We start from the raw sequence: 22,731 nt of genomic DNA on the forward strand, positions 1-22,731 counted from the left end.
AGCCAAAGCTCAGGGGCAGCCCTGGCTAGAAATTCAGAAAAAAAAGAAATGCTCAGCTCTCCAGTTTGGCTACTCTGCCCCAAATACAATGTACAAGGAAAAAAGAAAGGTTGCTTGAAACCCAGCCTTCAGCAGAAGACAGAACTGAGCTGTCTGGAGTGAGAATGAATGTCTGTTCTTTTGTTGAATCCCACATACATGCACAGCCTATGGAAATGACCATTAGAACTGCAATTTGAGAGGTTCCTTTCTCCTTGTCTGCCCACTGAGTCCCTAAAAATAATAAATTCCCCTCTGTTCTGTCGCTCTGCTCTGGTAAAGTGCTGACATCCAATTCATTCTGTCCCAGGAGCTGGTCCTTCCATGGAGCCCTCCCCTCCCTCCAGGGTGTAATTGAGCCCATCCTCACCCTCCTCCTGCCTTTCATACACTTGCAAAATTACAGCATGACAATATTACACACGATGATAAATGGTGGAAAATTGCTCTGGATGAAATGTCATGTAAGATGTTAAAACCCAGAGGAAAGGGAAGAAAAATCCACCCTCAGATATTTTACCATGCCAGAGCTAAGATCCACCTCTCCAGCTATTCCAGAGCATACAAAGCTTCATTAACATTCAAAAACCAAAGAATCACAGAGCTGCAATACCTAATAAACCTCCACTTTTTTTTTTATGATTAACACGAACCTTGGCAGTCTCTAAGCAATATAAACACTCACAGAGGGGAAATAAAATTTAGTGAGCAGATAAAACCTAGAAGTGCTGCAGGCATGAATCTGTCATGTGCCACTGCTCAAGTGGGTAAAGGAAGGGGGGGATTTGCCTGCCCTCTCCTCAAAATCTTACATGATTCCCAAAGGTTCCCTTAAGAGGGGTGTGTCTGCTGCAACAGAGAACATCATTATCACACCAAAAAACTCCCCATACTCCCCAAAATGTGGAAAGAGGCCCTTAACATCCATGAACGATGATGTCAACCTCCCATCAACAGCAGCACGCTGGCCTTAGTTCCTCCCCCCTTCCCCACAGATGAAGAACACGTTGCATTATCACAACAGCATGGATGAATAAAAAGATCCATCCTCATCAGGCAAAAAGACATCAGTTGCCACTAACTTTTGTGCCAGGGAGATCTGTCTAATTGCAGCTAACCTGGCTTTCATGCTGCCCATGGAACCATCCTTCCTGCTCTCTTTGATTTCATCCACTGCCCAAGATTTTTTTTCATCAAAGATTCCCTTTTTCCCTCTCTCACTGCAATGCAAAGCCATATTTAAAAGCCAACCAGGTAACAAAGCCACATCCAAACAGCAGGGCATTTATTTAATACCCTTTTACATTGCAAGGTTTTTACATTTTTATTCCTGATCATAGAATCATTGGGTTGGAAGGGCCCTCAAAGATCATCCAGTTCCAACCCCCTACCATGGGAAGGGACACCTCCCACTAGCCCAGGTTGCTCCAAGCCCTGTCCAACCTGGCCTTGAACACTTCCAGGGATGGGGCAGCCACAGCTTCTCTGGGCAACCCAAGCCAGTGTCTCACCACCTTCCCAGGGAGGAATTTTTTCCTAATATCCATCTATCCCTACTCTCTTTCTTCTTTCTCTCTCAATTTTGAAGCCACTGCTCCTTGTCCTGTCACTGCATGTCCCTGTAAAGTCTTTCTCTATTAAGGCTGGAAAGACCTCTGAGATCATCGAGTCCAACCATTAACAAGCACCCCCATGTTCACCACTAAACCATACCCAAAGTCCTGTTTGAGCACTTCTAGTATTCATTGCTCTGGCTCTGCCTCTGGGTCACTAAAAATGGTTTCTAAATGAGGTGATCACCTAGTTTGGTACAACTGCAATCCTCATGCTCCCCTGCTAAAGCTCAAACCCGTTCCTGTTCATACTCAGGCAGCAGCCTTATCCTCTGCTGTGTAAAATTCCTTTGGAAAATCACTGTGCTTACCTTTCTCTGGGGGGAAAAGCACTCCATTCAGTACAGCTTTGGAGGAACTAAACAAGTACCACCTACTATTTGTGGATCAGGCAAACCCCAGCTGCCCAGGGGTTTGAAACCACCCTCCATCTGCCACCTAAGGGGAGCAATTCTCAGGATCCAAACAGAGGATGTGATCTCCATCAATCTGTCTGAAACAGCACAGACTACCTGTTCCATGCTCAGGTCACTGTGGGTGTCACTTCTTAGATATCAGGCATGAATTTTTTTCTAAGCCTGGTAAATAAATGTTTGACTCTGGACACCTTTCCCACCGCTCAGAGCACACAATCTGTACACTTACATACACTCAAAAGAGGAGCAGAGCCAAGAAGATGCCACGACCAGGAAAAGCATTGCTGCCTACAGGAAAACCAGCCAGGCCAGCAGCACCCAGAGAAAAGCTAATGCTCTCAGGGTGTAGAGTTCGGTGTTACTGTGAAGGAGATCAGTTTAATTCCCAGGTAAAGACCATTTACCATGGGAAAATCCCAACAAAATTCTGCACAGTTTCCCTAGTCTCAGCAGCTGTAATGTGAATAAGGGACCTCAGAGGCATGTGGCACCTCTGCTCCTGCACTGCAGTCTCACCCTCTTCACAAAATTCCAGTTTGTCAGGAAAGGATTCCACTGCTGATGCCACCTCTCGTTCCACAGGATACCTTCAGTGTTGCTGGGTACTGGGAAATTTTGTGACCTTTAGTAGGGAATTCAGTTGAAGAAACTCTCTGGGTTTTAATTTGCTCTTGGTAAAAGAAGAAAGGCGAAGAATGAGGCAAAATTTGTTATGAACAAAATTGGCAGAAATTCTGTCAAGGTTATTTCAGAGACAAGCACAAGAGCTGTGCCTGGCAACAAGGCTCTTTCTGTAGCTTATAGCAATGCCATCACACCTGGAAGCCTCTCACTCCATTGACAACCCAGTTAACTTGCATTCTAGCTAAAAAAACCACAGAATCACCCAAGGGCATCCCAATATACATCCATACACTCATGAGTCCATTTTAAGGATTTCTGCTTGACAGTGGAAAACTCAGCAGTGTAATTTTCTCCCCTTCATCCCATAACTTCTTCCAGCTGATAATCAGATGTAAGATCAACACCATTAGATCTCGACAGGAAAGGTACAGCTAAAGTGAAAGACTCAGGAGCACCTCCCAGCTCCTGGATCCAGCTATCCTGGCTGCCTCCCATCTGTATTCCAGGATGAAATCCAAGTGTGAACCACCCCAACATTTGAATCCAGGTTGCTATTCCAAGAAAACTCAGGTATGTAGGCAGGGAGGGAGCCACAGGTTGAGAGGACACTCAGATGGATCAAGCAGGGGGATGAGGAGTCTGAAATACACCTCAGGAAGAGCTGCCCCACTGTTCAGACCCAAAGAACCAGTGTGGTGCCTCGCCCAGCACCCTGTTACAAAGCCTGATGCATCCTGATGGTAAAAATGATTTGACTGCACTTCTTTAAACATGACATTTCACTCCCCATTGTTAAAAATGGTTTTGTAATAAGTTGCTGATTTTGTTGATCTTCTGGCAACAGCTTTGCCTCTGAAATTTTGAAAGGCTAACTGAGAAAAAGTGACACAATTGGGTCTTCAGATTTGCTTAGTACTGTTCAAGAAGATGTAGGATTTGCTCTTTATTATTACAGCACAGCTCTATTCCAGATGGTGTCCAGATTCTCAAGAAGCATTTTAAGGTGATGCTTTGTGAGAGGGAAATGTCCTTAGTCATGTATCTAAATGTTCAGGGCTATGGGAAAATGCTCCATAGTGCTGCGAGGCTTCTTACACAAAGTTTTACCGTGGATGGGTCTTTTTGGTCCTGTATCTTAGAATTCATAATTATTAAAAAATTTGGCCCCAATTCTCATGAGGACACTGAACACCATCCGTGAGGATGGGATTAGACACATCTTACATCTGCTCCTGGGCTGATCCCACAGCGTGGGCAGCAGGGGAGGGGATCCTGCCTCTCTGCGCAGCTCAGGTGAGACCCCCCTGCAGAGCTGCCTCCAGCTCTGGGGACCCAGCTGGGACACGGGCTTGGAGTGAGTCCAGAGGAGGCACTGAGATGATCAGAGGGATGGAGCAGCTCTGCTATGAGGAAAGGCTGAGAGAATTGGGATTGTTCAGCCTGGAGAAGAAAAGCTTCGGGGAGACCTAATTGTGGCCTTCCAGTACCTGAAGGGAGCCAACAAGAGAGATGGAGAGAGACTATTTACAAGGGTCTGGAGTGACAGGACAAGGGGGAATGGCTTCACACTGACAAGAGAGGAGGGATAGATGGTACATTAGAAAAAGAAGTCTTCCCTGTGAGGGTGGTGAGGCCCTGGTACAGGTTGCCCAGAGAAGCTGTGGCTGCCCCATCCCTGGAAGTGTCCAAGGCCAGGTTGAACGGAGCTCTGAGCAACTCAGAGGTATCCACTTGTAACAGAACTGGCTGTCTCCGAGCCAGTTTGCTCTCCCAGCCATGTCCCATTTGGCTCTACCCTTCCTACACACCACCCCACCATGACACCACCAGTGAACCTCTCCAAGTTTGTTAATCTTGAAAACAAATATCTATTTCCCGAGATAACCATGTACCCACCAGCAATTCCTCTGCTCTGTGCCTTATAAAGCTGTGAGTGCAGCTCGAGTGTGGAACGAGAACACCGTGTTTCTAAGCAATTTGTCAAATAATTAAATTATGCACACAATAACTAGCTGGCTCAATTATATTAGCCAGTCTCCATCATGTAATATAATTTCTAGTGGCTGTTTAGGCACTAATAGCCTCAGATCTTTTTAACTGTGTCTGGTGCCAGCTGCGGTCTGCATGACGTCTCTCTGTGCCAAGTCAAACCCCTTGAATGGAAAATTCATGGCTCGGTTTCCAAGCCCCCGTTCCTTATGGAAGTTCTAAATGTCATTTTCAATAAGGATGCTTTTGCCAATGAATATTAGTGAATTTCCACTTGGGTAAATAAAAAGCTCTGTTTGGTTTCCTTTCTCTTTTCTGCCATTTAATGCCATAAAAAAATTCCTTCATCAAATAGGTTGGTATAGTGAGATGGAATAATTTTGGTTTTAGCAACACCAAATAAATACACGACCTTTTTGGCAGACCACACAGGTGTTTAAAGGTCTTTTTCTTTCTTTTTCAACTGTCCTAGGCCTTCCCTCTGGAACTAAATGATCTTCGAGGTGCCTTCCAACCCAGGCCATTCTATGTCTGACTCTGCTGCCTTCAAAAGAAAAGAAGCAAACACCCCAAATTAAAGTGGGGGGACCCAAGAACACTGCTTATAAAGGTGCTTTTCTTCCCAAACCCACGGCCCTAAGAACACCTGACACACCATTTCAGGAGGTGAGCAATGCTGGGAGACGCTTCCTCCCAGATCACTAATTTGTGATGGTTTTGCAATTAGTGGGACTGCAGCAGACAGAAACATCATCTCCAACCCCTCCAGAGGGACATGCTGCCATTTCCCACTGCAACGTGCAAAGCCTTGGCTGTGACATTTCCTGCAGTCACTCCACGGGGGACATGACCATGGATACCTCGGCTCACCAAGGGCCTTTTTTAAATGCATTAACAGGAATACAAGATAAATCAAGTCATCAGTAAAGTCTCTCCCTTTGCCTGCAAGACTCAACCTCCTGAAGAGTCTCCTGCATGCAATATCCTCCCTTCTTCCTCTTTCCTCATGTTGGAATTGGTGTGGGGAAAGTATTAGGAGCCCTGAACAAGAATGGGTTCAGGGATTAGCATAGAGAACACACCTGAGCTTGTGTTCCTTGCTCTGCCACTGATTTTTTTGACACCTGACACACCCCCAAGTCCAGCTCCACAGACACTCCAGAAAGAGCCACCCAAAGCTGCAGGCATGTAAGTTCTCCAAATCTTGGCTTTTTCTAGGACAAAACCACTCAAACACCAACACCATCCCACGGCCAAGGATCAGGCTGGCTCTAGGGAAAAGCTGAGGTGAGTTTGCTTTGTGAAATTATATCTTCCTCCACAGGCAGGGCAATTTTCAAAACAATTTCAAACTTGAGTATTGATGTAACAGCCTTATCCTCCAGACCTGTTTTCTGTGTATTTGCCTCTCCTATCATTTTCTTATAGTTTGATTTTCCATTTTCCTCATGAACCATCAACAACAGAAGACTAGATTTAAAAATGCCCAGAATAATTTAAGCTCTTTATATGCCAGAGCACAAGATATCTTTCCCCTACCAATCTCCAGTCCCTTGGACATCAATAAAATAAAATCAAGGGTCAGGCTTGCACAAATTAAAACCTCTGTTCAGTGCGGTCTTGTGGTTAAAAATACAAAATCACTTGGAAGTTTGTTCCTTCAAGAGGACCAACAAATTCACCTGTATTTCAGCATCTGTGTCTACCATCATGGGTAGAAAACAGAGCCAATAATATGCCTGCATTCATGGTCCAGTACATCCATCTCTCTTAAAAAGCTTATTATGTGGGTGCTTCATACGAGGACAAAGTGAGGACTTGGCGAGCAACGTCCCTGGGTAACTTGAGAATTAAAAGCCTTTCCATTTTGAATTAGAAATATGAAGCTTTATTGCTGCAAATGACTTACAAGATCTACTCTTTTAAAAGCGAACAACAAAAATGAACAATCGAGCTGATTATGATGCCTTCAAAGGCACGAGGCCAGTTCCATTAGCTGTGGATCTGACCCAACAGGCTTAATACATCTGCAAGTACCAACAAGAGGCAGCTCAGGTTTGTTTAACATTCAATCACAGCTGGTGCTGCTTTAGAAATAGAGAGTGAAACATTACATGGAAAAATATGTATGAGTAAAGCATTTCACTTCCCTGACTATTATTTTTTTTAGCATTCAGTGGTTTGGCTGCAAATGCACTTCAAAATACACTTCACAACACTCAATAAACTTTGCCTTGGTTTCATCAGCTGAAAACTCTTTCCTCCTCCTCTATCCTGTTCAGTCCCTTTAGCCAGAGCAGCATTAAGCATCTTTCTTTTCACCTCAAATGCTGACAAGTAAATTACCCAACAAGCAGGGTTTCCAGCAGGTCTACCCCACAAACCCATAGGCATTTGAATATTCTCTGTGACTTCCATTTTTAGACATTTTCTGCATAACAATTAACTTTCTTCTTCTCTCCAAAAATCAATTAAATTAAAACAAAACAAAACAAAAACCAAACCCACAAACAAATCTCTTCAGCTGATTACTCTAGTAGTGCTAGCAGATGGCAGAAATAAAATATATTTCGGAGGGTTTTCCTGACTTTGCAAAAAAATATGTCTGTGTGTGTTTCTGTAAAATCTAATATAAAACAAGAATGCACTGTAAGGAATGATCCATTTCATATAAAAGCCACGTTTTGGGTTTTTTCTTTGCTCTGTTAGGTGGTTCCTAAGTCAGTTGTATAGAGCATTGTAGTTATATCAAAATATACTTTTCTTGCATATGTTTTAGACATGGACATAACATTCTTGGGACCTTGCCTGTACCACAAAGCCAGGTATTAGCTGGGAACTCTTACAAAATCCACAGGGGGAACCTTGAAGGGTTTATAGTGTCATACCTGGGGATGTGATCAGAAATATCTGTTCTCTGGCAGCTGAGCCACAAATCCACATTCGGTTCACCCTCACAGCTCCAAAGTGCCACTGATGATCACAAATGGCTCCATCAATCTGCCTCCATGCAGCCTGTGAGGCCAACTGGGACAGATATGACCTGTTCTCTTCTCTTCCCATTACAGCCAGAGGAGAAGAATGATTTCTGAGCTCAGGCAGAAAGATGATGAGCAACATTTCTCACTTGCATACACACCACAAGTGAGAGTCTGAATCCACACAGGTGTGACATTGCATTAGACAGAAGCAGACAGAAGGCCAGGCAGGGATGAGCAGTGTTTTTTTCAGAAAGGAGAAACTGTGACCCTCTGCACTGCACTGGGAAATATTCAACCTCCAAAGATAAGGCAAAGCTTGGGCTCCAGAAACAAGTGACTCCACCACTGTCTTGAGAAGACTTTGGTGCAGTGAGAGCTGACTGACACCCCCGCAAGAACATGCCCACTGCTTCCGAGCCCGTGGGAAAGGAGAGTCCTGATGACAGCTGAGAACTCCCAAAGGGAGGGAATAAGCCTCCAAATCACTCCCTGGGGACTCAAATTAACCCTTTCATATTGACACCTCTCCAAGCCCCTCTCTGAATGCAAGTTTCAACAGGAAAGCACTGCACCAGCCCCAGTGCTACTGTCACTGCTCCCCTGTGCCTGCCACCTTTCTGGCTTTCCTCTGCTTTGTCCCTTTTTCTCCCGACTTGGCTCATCCAAGTGCTGTGCAACCTGGAAACAACATCTCAGCCACAGCAGCAATTATCATGAAAGTGAGAAAAATCTCTGTGCATGAGCCCATGTTCCCTCCCTGGAGCACCACTCACATTAGTGAGTGTAATGGGATCCTTCAGCAGCCACTCTGCATCTCCCAGATAACCGATGTGATGTGGCAGTCGCCATGGTAACACTGTTATTGTTAGTATTAAAAAGCAGTACAGAAAATTGTCCTGCTCGTACTCAGAGGAGTCCTTTCTCCATGAGTTACTCCTGCCCTGTGGTAACTCAACAATTATAGGAGACTTTAGATTTATCTGGCTATTGAATGGGCACAGTGAAAAGCCCCACACCTTTTTTCCTGGGATTCGTTTCTTTGCAGGTTAGAGGAAGAACTATCAGAATACAGCAACAGTCTACAGGTGAAAACACAACACCCCATGGAGAAGTTTGCAGGAACCAGGGCATGGAAGGCGAGTTTTGGAAACAGGAGCAGGAAGAGAGGAATGCCACATTTGGGGCTCTGTGTGTGTGTGCAGCAGAGCAAGGGACAGTTGCCACCTACACAGCTGCAGTGATGTGCCTGTTGAAAACAAGGGCACGGTGGGAAGGCAGAGAAATGTATGGATTTGAGGGAAAGGAGGTGTTTCCCACGGCCAGGCTCAGGTGCAGGCATTTGGCAGGCCAGAGGTCACACAGCAATTCTTCACCACACTGCACAAGACACTGCACAAGACTCCTTGTGCTTATGTCCCAGATCCTACCTATGGGAAGAACACGATCCAGACCCGCTCCCCACCTTCCTCCACACATGCCCAGGACCTTCCTTTCCTCTAAATTGTTATATGGGAGTCCTCCCAAAAGATCTAACTGAATTACCCGTGGGTTTGCTGGGTCACCTTCCAGTGGGGGAAGCAAAGGAAGCATCTTCCACTTAGCAAAGCTGCTACCAACAGGAAATCAAGGCCTGGCCCTGACCCAGAAAAATCCTTCTCAGTTAGGAGCCAAGTGTTTCAGATATTGGCTTGGTTTCGATAATGAACAATTATTGCATCAATGTCTGGTTTGCAGGGTGTGGCTGGACACAAACCAATTTTCTTCTAAATCCTTCACATTAGGTCAGAGGAGAATAATTGTTTCAGTATGAGCATTTCAATAACAGCAACATTTGAATGGGTTCTGCTATATTTTAAGAACCTGATGAAAAGTGTGGGGAATAATTACATCCACTGTTTCCTGGATCTGCATGTGTCAGAGCAGTTTCAGAGTGGAGGGAGGAGAGGGCTGATCTAATGATAAGAGATAGATTGTCATTGCACACTCAACAGGAGCAGATTACACAGTTGGTGACTCTGAAAATACACCTTGCCAACTTGTAGCAAGAAGAATGAAGTTCACAGCCTTCTTCACCGAAGTAATGATCAATACTTGCAGATGATTTTTCCAGGTAGATAAACTGCTTGTAAGAAAACATCTTAAATATCTCCACTTCTCCCCCATACACCCACACTCAACTTGTTCTGTTAAAGACAAGTACAGAGTTTAATTATTCCAACTCTGAGAATTTCAACTTCCTTAAGAAAAATGATCCATGAAAAGGAAAGAACTGTTGAAGACTTGTGAAGTCAGGTAACTATGGTAGGTAACTATCACCCAGTAAATCATTGTCTCCCTGAAAATAATGAATAGCTCTGTGGCAATTAGTGATAAAGGACTCAGACTGGTTGTATGTGCACTTACTTATGTCATAAAGAGACCAATTTATGTAAAACCAGTAATGGACCAGCAGTTACATGTGTCAACCCAACAGTCCACAAGCCTACACTTAAAGACCACTCCAGTACCATTTCTGCTGCTATTTGAATAAATAAATGCTTCTGGTTGATTTCTGTGTTATCTGGACTGGCTGGAAGAGAAAAGGAGTCCCTGGAAATCCTGTTCTCCAGAAGTAACACGACTCCATTTGATGGATAATCTGCTTGAAAAGCAAAAGAGCATTTGATCTCTTTTCAGTACTGAGAGAAAGAAATAAGGGCAGAAACTCACAGGAATGATGATACTCACATATGAGAGACTGTTCTTATGAGCTGTAAAATAGGATATCACTGGTGAAAAGAAGCAGTAAGCCCTACCTCAGATGCAAAGGGTTAGACCTGTCATCCCACAAAGGAATCATAGAGAGAGTCATCACATTTGCAGACCTTCTCTAAAGCACCTCGGTGTTGTCACTGGATGGCAAAGAATAGGAGGAACGTGAGCTGCCTTCAAAGCAAGCAGAATGAAAGGCAAACACCAGGCACCATTCCCCTTCAGACTGGGAAGCCTCGGAATATAGCGTGACTGCAAAGATCTTTGCAGTTCAAAAACTTCTGAGAGGAACACACTCTAAAGGTATAAACACTCTGGAGAAGGCAAGGTCTATGAATCACTGCCAGTCAGCTTAGAAAAATGTTGTCTTTGCTTCTCTGTGGAGAAGTAAAACGATAAAAGAAATTTCTTTTATGTATGGATGGCTCAACCATAATGCTATTTTAAGTTTCTTGTAACCCATCTACACACAACTATTAAAACACTTGTTATAAAGTATGCATAGGGTGACTCATCCAGCTGAAGAATCAGCCTAATTGGTCAAAATTTCAGGACACTGTGTGCTGAGCTATAGAGAATCATAATCTCATCTATTAGGGGATGTGACAAGATGCAGGAGCTATCTCAAATTCCTGGAAGAGCTAGTGTGGAATAAGAACCGTTGCCTAGGGACAGTCTCTTCTTTATGATAATTAAAGAGCTCAGATCTGTGCTATTCTGGATGTTTGAAAAATATGCATGCATAAGCTTAAATTCTGGCTTTGGCTTGTTCATGTGAGAAAGTTGTCTAATAATTCATTAGTCTCTTCAATAAAAGATACCCAAAAGGAAGAATAAAGGGCATCTGTGGATTTTTCTGCCAGGTTCACATGGTCCCAAAATTTCCCCCAGATATCCTGCTCTTCTATATCACAGAATCACAGAATATCCTGAGTTGGAAGGGACCCACAAGGATCATCAGAGCCCTGCACAGGACATCCCCACAATCCCACCATGTGCCTGAGAGCATTGTCCAAACACTCCTTGAGCTCTGTCAGCCTTGGGGCTGTGACCACTGTCCTGGGGAACTGACCACCCTCTGGGGGAAGGACCTTTTCCTGATATCCAACCTAAGCCTCCCCTGAACACAGCTCCAGCCATTCCCTGGATCCTGCCTCTGGTCACCAGCTACCTGACTCAAAAAAACCCCCAAGAACTTGGGGAGAGTTTCCTTCTTCCCTGAGAATATTCCCATACCAGTTGACAAAAAGTAGAGAGAAAAGAAAGGCAACTCATAGACTGAATCAAAAACGTTAAAAACCTCTCCAGAGAGGCTACTAGTGGGTGGGGAGCACAGGCATAAGTAGTCCAGCAGAATTTTTACACACACACTCATTAATGATATTCAATCTGCCACATTTCTGTTTGAATTGATAATAATTCTACCGTTTGGGTGAAAAATAAAATATGAGACATCTCACTTTGTATTCTCCAGTAGCAGATAGGAGAGGACCTCTTGGATATGTCTTTGCATCCCTTTACTCTCCTGTCTCTTCCCAGCATACAACTACCACGTTCTGAGATGTTGCTTCTCACACACAGATCATTAGAGCTGTAGAAGCAAAACAGCTCCCCAGGAAAACCCTTAATTAATCACTGCTGTGGACTCACACCACTTGTACATCATTTCCCATACAGCTCTCACACATTTGGAATGCACCAAACCAGTGGACCATCTATACTTCATCTACACTTGGATGGACTGTTGGCCTTTCCCTCCAGCATTTTCTACCTGACAAGAGGTTGGAGTCAGGTGGGGGTCAGGCTCTGGTCTTGGCTACCAGTGAGAGGACAGCAGGAAAGAGCCTCAAGCTGGGCCAGGGGAGGTTCAGGTTGGACATCAGGAAGAATTTCTTCATGGAAATAGTTGTCAGGCATTGGAAGGGGCTGCCCAGGGAGGTGGTGGAGTCCCCATCCCTGCAGGTGTTCAAGGAATGACTGGATGTGGAACTCAGTGCTCTGGTCTGGGTGACAAGGTGGGGATGGGTCACAGGTTGGACTCGATGATCTTGGAGGTCTTTTCCAACCTCAGTGATTCTGTGAAATTCTCTGAAATCATCTCTCTTGCAAAATTGAATGGGATGGTTTCCCTGCTTCTGCCAGTGTACAGATACCAACAGCCCAGCTCATAATTTTCCTCAGCGTGTAAGCAAGACGTTGTGGATGGTATTTCCAACACACCACACACTTAGAAGCCTATGCAAAGCAACCAGCCAAAAAAAGAAAGTTTGATGATCACAGTTATATCATCTTTTTCAAAGCTTTTAAAAGTATAGCCAAACTGAGATCATAAAAGTTAAGTATTTACTATTATTCCCTCTTACAGAAAACAAATGTAAAATGATTTCATCAGTACCAGCTAATAGGCCAGCTTATAACCAGAGGGCAGGATTTTTTAATAACTTCATTAACAATATGCACTGGCACAAAAATGTGGTGCAGTAAGGAAAAAAAAGTACAAAAGGTAATAAATATTACCTATTAGTTCACTTTTGTCAGGAAATAATACTACAAACTTAATGGGATACATGGAAGCCTTATGAAAAGCAGGCTGAGAGAGGCTTATGGTCTTATCCAGTATTAGATGGGAGGCTGACTGATTAATAAGTTGACATTGAAGAGCAGAGAATGAAAATCATATGGACTTCAGGGAAAGGAAATAGTTTAAAAATGAAACTGTGATGCTGCCAGGCTGCAGAGGAAGAGGCCCAGCTCCCACTGGCAGCTCCCAGAGTGCAGGGAGGGAAGGCAGCTCACACCTCTGCCAGGGCTGTGCTCCCAGCTGGAGCCTCCGGGAGAGAGTGGTGGGAGAACTGCACCCAAAACAGGAAGGAGAGAGGAAAAAATACATGAAAGCAGAGGTCTGAATACAACAGCAAGTTGGTCATTTCAAGAATAGGAAAAATAAGATACTCTATAGAAGAAGAAATGAGATTTATCCATAGCAGTGGATGAGCTATATATTAACTCAGTGTGTAAGGATGAGATGTTCTTGATTGCTTTTTTAAAATTACAGGGCTGCAGGATTGAGTTTTAAACACCCAGTGAGGCACCACTACTTACAACATCAACAACGCTGTTTATTGGAGCTCCCAAACCAACAGATCATTTCCAGGAGACTCTACATTTACTGTTGTTTCTCAGGCACATTGTGTCTGGTTTTGATTTGTATGTTGCTCACACTGGAAAATGTCTGCTGTGGTTTCCAAGACTGGGATTTAACTGTGGTTAATTCACTGTTCCCTTTACTAGAGACACCAATGGGGAGTTACCACTGGTGGTAAATTGATAGTACACACACAATAAGATCAGTGAAGAATTCAGTCAAAATCAAAAGCATGTAAGGCCCTGGTAAGTAAATTTAAATCAAAACGTGATATCCACTAAAAAAAAACCAAACAAGAACCTATAAAATTTAATTCACACACTTTTTAAGAATAAATTATGGCTTTAAGTATGCTGGATAAAAGCAAGAGTCATCCTTGTAAAATATATATAAGTGAATTTCTGGAAAAAACAGAAATGGTACAGTTCTGTAGTGTTTCAGGAGAGAGCAGCTAAACATTTCTCCTTGTAATAAGCTGAACAAACCTTATCTTGAAGCTTATCAAGGATGAATGGGAACAATTTTTCCTGTATCACATTGCAATTTGAAGTGATGGTTTTCTTCTAAATTACTAGAAAATAATTATAATAAACTTCTTTATTTCTTGCAACTAAGAACAATTTGGGCAAATGAAAGACTATACAGTTCCTTGAGTCAATTCCTGTTAGTTGTTGAGAATGACACCCTTTCACAAAAATTTCTAAGCCCAATCTGAGCTTTCCAAGGAACAGAACTATAAACAGGCATTGCCTACTTTCTGTGTTTTCTACTCAAATCACTGGTGTTTCCTCTGACTTTGAAAATGTAAAATAAGGTCTCACATTTTTATCACTGCCATGCTCTTGGGTTTAGGAAAAGCACCAGGTCTTCCAATGAAAAGGGAGATAATACTGGCAGCTACACACTTGGAGTCTAATTTTAGGAGGAACTGAGCCATTCTAATATGCTGCAGTCAACAGGAACTCAGGGCACTCAATAATTCATGAGTTTCTTTCCACGTTTGAGTAGAGCCTGTTGAAAACCTCTCAAGGAAACATTTTCCATCAGAAAATTCCAATTCCTGTGAATCAAAATTGCTTACAGGGCAGGTTATGCTTGGATACTTCTCTAATATCTCTTCTTCTATGCAGTCTCAAGTGGCTTTAAATCTCTAATAATAACTTTTTAAATGTGAAGAGGGTTGTAATTAAAAGGTGAAACAAACTGTTTCAATCAACATTCACTGTGATTTTTTAAAATTCTTTCTAAACACAAAAGCTTGAGGAGAAAGAAGATTCGAACTTGTTTTACTTTCAGTTTGGGCTTGTAAATATTTTTATAATTTTTCCTGGGAAAGAAAAGGATTTCCTACTTTAGATGTAGTTAAGAAGGTATTTTTATGCCCATCCTAAAAAAAAAAAAGCTTTATACTCATGCAGATAAACCTCTCTTTGACCCTGGTGATGAGTGAATTGTTAAATTTGTTATGTCTTTACTGTCACTTTGATTCAGTTGTTTTACAATGAATGGCATTTGCATTAGAAGGCAGCAGAATAACCATTTCTTACCTTTAGTCTTTCTGTTACACCATCAGTGAAGCTGACTGTGAATTCAGCAATTTTGGGCACTCTGAGTTTTCCTTTGTTCTTCTGGTCAGGCTGATACTCTGTTCTTGTTTTCACAATTACCTGGAAAATATCAACACTTTTAAGGTTTCTGCCCACAGAACAAAACATTTTGGATTTGTTATCTAAGCTTTCCTATATAAACCATCCCCTGGACTTACACAAGCACCATAAATTAACACAAGCTCATCACAGCCTCAGGAATAAGAGAGACAGATAAACAGTCAGGCAGATACACAGAACTAGGACAGTGAGCTTATCACACTGAGTCTTAAAATAGCTGACAGCAAAATGTTTCACACCCACTTTTGTTTAGGACTAGGCATTTAATTTTTATATTGTGTTCAACAGGCACAGTAACAGCCCATCCTAAAGAAGAGTTTCACTAATTAAAAGCTCCAGCCTATCAAGCTCAACTGGAGCCAATTTAAATTTAGGCCATTTGATGTCTCATTCATTCAGGCTCCAGATTATCAATATTAATCTGATATTATCACCTGGGGTTTTCCCCTGAAGATCTGCATCAGTTGCTGATTAATCCAGGTTCTATTAATCTTACAAAAATGAGGTGGTTTATGCCAATGGAGAAACTGTAAATGGCTTTTAAGAGGGTTTGGTCAAATTACCTCTGTTGCATTGTCAATCTACACTGAATTTAACTGTGATCTAGAATGACCCTAAATATTTTTGGTGAAATGCACCCACTGCAAACACAGTGAAGGTAACAGCTAATTCCAACTGCTCCCAGAAGGGATGAGTGTCAGGGCTGTACTCAGAACAGCCCTTCAGAGGAGTGAGTGTATCCAACCCATTATGGAGGAGAATCTTGAAAGACCACCCATCCATGAGCCCATGCAGCTAAAGAGTGTCTGGAGAGCATTCCAGGAGATCCACATGGTCTCACTCCTGCTGGGAAATGCAAAAGAAGACAAAATAGGCTCATCTTCAGCACTGCCAAGACCTGGAGCTCATCCCTGGAGAAGACACTACTGCTGAGCTTCTGCCCAGGATTCCCAACCCAGGGACAAGGTCCACAAAGCAGCTGATGGTTTGGTGTGGTTTGCAAGGTTTGGGGAGGTTAAAAAAGGATGGAAAGAACATTGCAGCTCTCAATCCCAGGGCAAACACTTCTACTTTTTGGTCCCCCCATTCTGAGCTGCAGGATGTGCAGCCTGGTGAAAATTAAATACTGCAGGAGTGGTGGTTGGTCCAGACTAGAGTGACAAGAGTGATCCTAAAGCCCTTACTTAGAAACAAAAACACTGTGAAGGATTGAAAAAGATTAAGTGATGCACAAGGTTGAGTTCCCAGCTAATCAAGGATTTATTTCCAAATGAAGACAGCAAAGTCTGGTTTGGACCAAAGAGAACCCCAGGTATCTAATCCTCCTGCACTTAATGCATGTGAAAATCAGAGTGACAGAAAACCAGTGAGGAGTCATAAGCCAATTTTCTGGATTCAAATGCAAATCATTAAAGACTGATGAATATTTACATCCTTCAGTGAATCTCTCTCAACAGTATTTATTACAGTAGCATTTGCAATATTAAGACTTGGGAAGAAGAGGGGAGAAAAAGCCACTCAAATACATTTATATCAGCATTTTGTAGCTCAGGGTTTCAGATGGCACAACACAGATGACGGGAAATGACAAATGGGGACAAGCTTGATTTGACAGGTTTGGGATAAATCCTAGCACTGCTCTGAACCTACTACTGAATCAAACCCCATTTTGCCCACTATGTCCAGCACGCTGCGGCCAAAATAAGGCAAAGCTCACTCTCCAACCAAGACCATCTGGCCCAGGTCAGCTCCGAGTTTCAAACAAGCAATAACCTCATTTTCTCCCTCAAAAGGAGGCCAGTGCAGTCAGGACTCATGCAGCTGGCCAGCCTTCCAGTCTTCTTGCAGGCCTTTTGTAAACCCAGTATAGAAAATTACAGAGTCTCAGCCAACAACACCTGCCAACCAGTGTTTAGAAATTGCAGTCATTCTGTTTTCAAACAATATCCAACTCCCCCAAATTCATGCTTCCTGCTTGGTATAAATCTTAGCTGCAGACATAATTTTTAAATTTACATGAGGGCTTTTTCACAAACTCTAGCGCTGGGACTTAAGGAAGGACCATGAAGCCAGAATAAAAGAAAGAAAATCAGATTAAAACCTTACTTGTTTCTACATACAATTTAATTTTCTTCCATTCTCTGCCATCAACACCAGTTTTCTTATGGGTATTTTTTCCACTGTTATTACATTCAACCAATACCCTATAAGCTGGAAAGACTGAATTATGCTGTCTGCAGGGATACAGCATGAGACTGAAAATAAACCCACACAGCCCTTCACAAGGCATCCGATTCAGGTCCGGTAGCAATTCTATCATGTCTGTGAATAAATAACCAAGCTCAGTCCCCAGCCAGATCAGAAGCTACTTGAAGCACAATTTGCTGACTGTGCCAGCAGTGAAATGTGTGTGCACAGAGCCAGAGTCATCCTGCTGGTCAGTGTTTTTCAGAGAAATTTGCAGAGGTATCAAAAACCTTTAGCAGAAGAGGTAAGAAGTACCTTTGCTAAATACCTTCTGGCATTGCAAAAGCTAAAAGTCTACTCTCCAGAAGTATCTTTGTCAGACACCTGGTGGAACTACTCAGCAGAAAGACAGGGCAGTCGGTGAGGTCTCCTCTTTAAAGGAGAGCACAGAAATCAAATGACAAAGGTCAAAGAGAAAACTGAAAACCTGCAGTGGGGGGGAAGCATTCAATATTGTGCCAGTAATGACAAAAATGCAATTTTGCTGAGGACATGGGGTGTACATTTAGAAGAAAAGAGCTACCTCTTGCTCAGTCCCCTGTAGCCTAAATAAATCACCCTGAGCAAACTCTTGCAAAGTTAAAAGTGCAAATTTAGAAAAGGAATAATAATCTTACAAAGAAACTTTTCTGTATTTTAAGCATTACTGGATTTTTTTATTATTATTTTTGTTGGTTGATCTGTTTTCATTTTCCAGTTTTCTGTTTGAGCTGGGTGGGAAGGTTCTGCTTTCCCCACCCTCACCGTTCCCTGCCATCACTCCTTTTCCACCTTTTCTTTCCATTTTGTCAGTGAGAAAAAAAATTCCTAGCAGTAAAGTTCCAGAAATGCTACCCAAATTGCTGTTGAATGTGGAGTAATAAAACCCCCCTGACTCCACAGTCGGCGCAATGATCAGCGTTCATTCATCACCGGCTGCCCCGGAGCAGTTCCAGCCCAGCCCAGGATCCCACTGTTTCCATGCAAACAAGGTACATTCATCTCACACCAGGACAGGCTTCCTGGGAGAGCTACCGGCGTTTATTACAAGCCACAGCAAACACACTGACCCCCACTCCCTCTCCTTGTGGGTTCTGCAGCGTTGCTGACTTGGGCAGAGTCACTCTGGATTGAAACCAGTGGAAGTGAATATAAAACTGGGCTCCTGTGTAGGCTGCAATTCAAACTGAAGTGAAAGAAATGCTCATCTCCTCGTTCCCTTCCCTGGCATGCTCTCACTGTTGGAAACGAGCTGCTGTAAGGGGGCAACTTCCAGAATTGGCAGCAGCTTGGCTGTGCTCGGGCCTCCTGAGTACTGACAATAAACTGAATCAAACCGGTGCTTAAATGGTCAAGTAATCTCTAGAATACTCACACAAAAAAAAAGACAATTAGCCTCTTCTCCACTCCCACTGCAGAAACACCTCTCTGCCCATTCTCTTCACTTGTCTCCTTGAGCTCTCAGTTCCTGCTGCCAGCTCCACCAGGCTTGTCTTAACTCAGTCCTCCTGGTGAGAAGGGTCTGGCTGGTCTAAGCTGGCATCCCTAACCATAAGCTTATTGGAGTAGAGAATTACTGTATTATTATTTTATTATGATTTATTTTATTGTTTTATTATTTCTGAAGCAACCTGCACACCTGCAAATGAATATTAAAAAGCAAGAGCAGTCCCAACAGCTCTTCGAACTGCCTGAGCCTTTGCGATTGCTGGATAAAAACCCTTAGAACCCTTTTGGACACTTATCAGCCTCTGTGTTCTGTTATCTAGGCTCTGAATCAGCACCAGCTCATAACTGTGACCCACCTGGTGTGCTGTGATTGTCCACCAAAGAGAGCAGCCTCCCTGCCAGCTTAGTCCAGCCCTTCTGTAGCCCTTTACAGTCTGAACTGGGGATGGAGCCCAGGTGAATATAGCTCAGGGGATCTCCCTGCAAATTAACTTGCTGCTGTGACCTGTTCTTAAAAGTTTTCACACCATCTCCCAGAGATCATCTACCTTTAGGTTGCAGAGACTGTGCTGTTTATGGCAGATGCAATAAAGGGGACACAAATAAATTACCTGTGACTTTCTTCATTTTACATCTGATATAAAACTGTTCTTTGAAAGCTGCCTCCGAGATGAGGTTTGCCCAGTGACTGTAAGAATACCGGAGGAGAGAAAAGGGCTTCCATGGACCACCAAAAAGAGGAATCTAATGACAGGAATCCACACTGCAGTCCTTGAAGCTTCCTCCTTAACCAGGTTTATCTGGTATTCGAACTAATTAATTACCAATTCAGCAAAGCACTTAAGCATGCAAGTAGTCCTATTAACATCAGCAGGATTAGCTGGATATTTAAAGTTAACAGTGCATTTAAGTGCTTTGGCTGATCAGAGCTTCAACTGGCTTGAGGCACCTTCCCACAGCCAGTTCCAATGCTGCTGGCAGGGGATCCTGGGAATTCTTAGTCAAGTGCTCAAGGGCTGTGCACACCAGCATGACCCCAGGATCCCATATTACTGAGAGAGGAGGAGGGAAAAAAAGGACAAAAAAAGAACCTCAGTAATGTGCTGAGTCACACCAGCATTTGGTGGCAGAGTCAGGAGTTCAGACCACAGGTCGCTGCTACTTACAGTGCACCGTGTTTCTCAGGCTTTCATTAATGACTGACAATAGTAGCTCCAGCAGATTTTCCATACAAATATAACATTTGTGGGATTAAGGGCTAGCAAAGTGTGACTGGGATGGGAAGGAAGTCATATGCTCTATGGAAAATGGCAGCTCTCTGCAGAGTTGTCCTCAGCCATCCTAGGTCAGCAGATGTAATAACACTCCCCACATCTGGAAAGGTTTTGACTTTCTGTTCTTTTTCTTGCATCTTCTGGTTCCTCATTCCAATCCCTCATTCTTCTGGAAGAGCTCAAAGCAGTCTGTAGGGAATGGCCTGTGGAAGCTATAAAACCCCAACACAACAGGACCACGAGCCATATCCATCACACTGCTCCACACAGGCAAGACGTTTGTAATGATACTGTTTGCTAATACATTTATTGAGTCCTAAACCTAAATGCACTTATTATTCCAGGCTTAATGTTAGTGCCATGACTGGAATCAATAGGAAACCTTTCCTTGACTGTAATGAATGCAGGACCAGACATCTTCTCTGTAGTGATGCTTTGGAAAATTATAGGTGTGCTGAGATGAGAAACAACAGATGAGAGTCTGCCTACACCAGCAGGAAATCCATCACTGACAACCTTGAGAAGGTAAACAGTAGGAGAGTGCTGGGAAGTCTAGAGATTTGGAACTCTGAAATGAAAAAGAAAGCAAGCTTCTAACCAAGTGGGTTATATTAAAAGCATTTGCTTTGAGGAGGAAGGAGCAGAGTAGACGTGAAATGTGACAAATGGAAAAATATCGCATTAAGCATGGAACCTTAAAAAGGATTTTCCTGCAAAGGGATGAAGTAAGTGTTTCAGAAAATGAACTGATATGAATTCTGGGTCTTGTGTCCAACTGGCTAAACTTAACATCATTTATTGCCACTTTATATTTGCGTTTGAGCTCTACGGTTTTCCCTGAAGAAATGAGTAATAATATTTAACATAACAGGCATTGTGAAAACTTTAAATTATTCATTTGGAAAAGGACATGTTGCCCTGCTGTAATTCCCAGTTCACTGCCACAGTGCATGTAATATATTGTGGTTCAGGTGCTGCAAAGCACAAGCCATAAAAATTTAAAATACTACTTCCTGGGATTATTAATAATGAAGAGTCTCTCACTCGGAGTGGCTGTTGGATTGACAGAAGAGATAAACAAAATGTGTTTCTGCTACCAAGGAGAAAGGTTTCTTCTGAGTTCAAAGCTGGACTTTGTAGTCCCACAAAATGGTTGTAACACCCCCACTCAGTATCTATGTGGATTAGTCAGGCTCTCTTTTAAATGAAAATGAGACTCAGCTTCATTCCTTTCCACACCTTTCTTCATTCCTTGCAGAGAGAGAAGGAAAAATATAAACTCCTCACTGGCACCAGTGTCATGGTTTCCTTTGCCTTTGTTACCCAACTGAGCATCAGTAGCTGAGCAGGACCTCAGCCTGAGTCCCCCATGCAGCACCTGCCCAAGGTGTCTGGTGACAGCAAAACGTGACCTCCAGTCTGGCACTAAACCCACTGCGACTGAGGCAAGTTCTCTCTCCTTGAGCTCCAAGACAAGGAATGGCCAAAATTCACCACCTGCTCACACAGAATTCTCCAGTGACCTGCAAGCCTTAATCCTCACACAGAGCCAGCTTCAAAGAGCAAATGAGATGTACACAATACTGCTAAGTTAAAATACTTAGCAGTAAAAGAATGTAGAAGAGATGGAAAAATCATGTTTCAGGGCTTAAAACAATCCTTTTCTTTTCAGGCTCAGGATGAAACATGCTAGGCATGAGCAGCTCCATGTAGCATCTCCTGTACCTCCTTCTGACTGTTGCCCTGGCTACTGCTAGAAACAGGACACACTGGAAAAGGTGAACCAGTATTCTCAGACTCCGTGGCAAACACCATGCTGCAAATTCCCAGATTTTTAGAGAATTAGGTCTTTAAAAACTTTCCCAAATAATTATAGTCATGTCCCTTCCCATGGGATAGACAGCTATGCTTCCAAATCTATAGGATGGACACATCTCAGCAGGCAGATTTCCCAAAGGTTAGTGTTAAAATTGGCATTTGGGATGTATGTAATGGTAGTGCCCACAGCACCCCAGTCACTATCTGAATACACAACATGTCTGAAATATCAAGCAGCAAAAGGTAAAAAAAGGAGGAAAATTTAAGAGAAAGGTCCCTTGGATCAAATCCATAGTCAGTGGAGAAAGCCAGGGTCAGTACTCTGCTATTTTTACCCCTCATCTAATAGGTGTTGTGCTGGAAACGAGTTTCACAGAGGCTGGTAGGAAAAAAGTGGTCTCCTGAATCAGTGCCAGGAGGATATTCCAGGCATAAGGAACATCACAAAAGGACAAAGACAGCAAATGTAATCAGCCCTGGCATCACCAGTGAAAGGCAGCACAGAATGCAAAGGCTGCGCTGGGAGCTGAAAGGAGCTGAGAAGGGAAAGGCAGGGCTCCAAGCACAAAAGGAGCTTGGAATTTATCCAGCTAAGTCTCCCTGCAAATCCCTAGGTGACTGTAACCAGCAGGAACCCACAGGAGGCTGGGAAGGGGTGACAAAAATTGATTTCAGTAGGTTCATCCAGGAGAAGGTTTAGCAAAGCAGACAAAAGAATCAATCTCTCAGCTGTAGTGAG

The 22,731-nt window shown here is 43.1% G+C and overlaps 1 protein-coding gene across 1 annotated transcript in view; it reads right to left on the reverse strand.

Annotated features, from left to right (window-relative positions):
- NSG2 (neuronal vesicle trafficking associated 2) overlaps window positions 1-22,731 on the reverse strand; it is a 33,491-nt gene that overhangs the window by 4,993 nt on the left and 5,767 nt on the right. The window contains exon 2 of the mRNA XM_029960301.1: window positions 15,106-15,225. Within this exon, the coding sequence (XP_029816161.1) occupies window positions 15,106-15,225 (120 nt within the window). The remainder of the gene's footprint in view (window positions 1-15,105; window positions 15,226-22,731) is intronic.

This window comes from Manacus vitellinus, unplaced genomic scaffold (genome assembly GCF_001715985.3).
Source record: "Manacus vitellinus isolate BGI_N305 unplaced genomic scaffold, ASM171598v3 scaffold_25_pilon, whole genome shotgun sequence".
In the NCBI taxonomy this organism is placed as follows: Eukaryota; Metazoa; Chordata; class Aves; order Passeriformes; family Pipridae; genus Manacus; species Manacus vitellinus.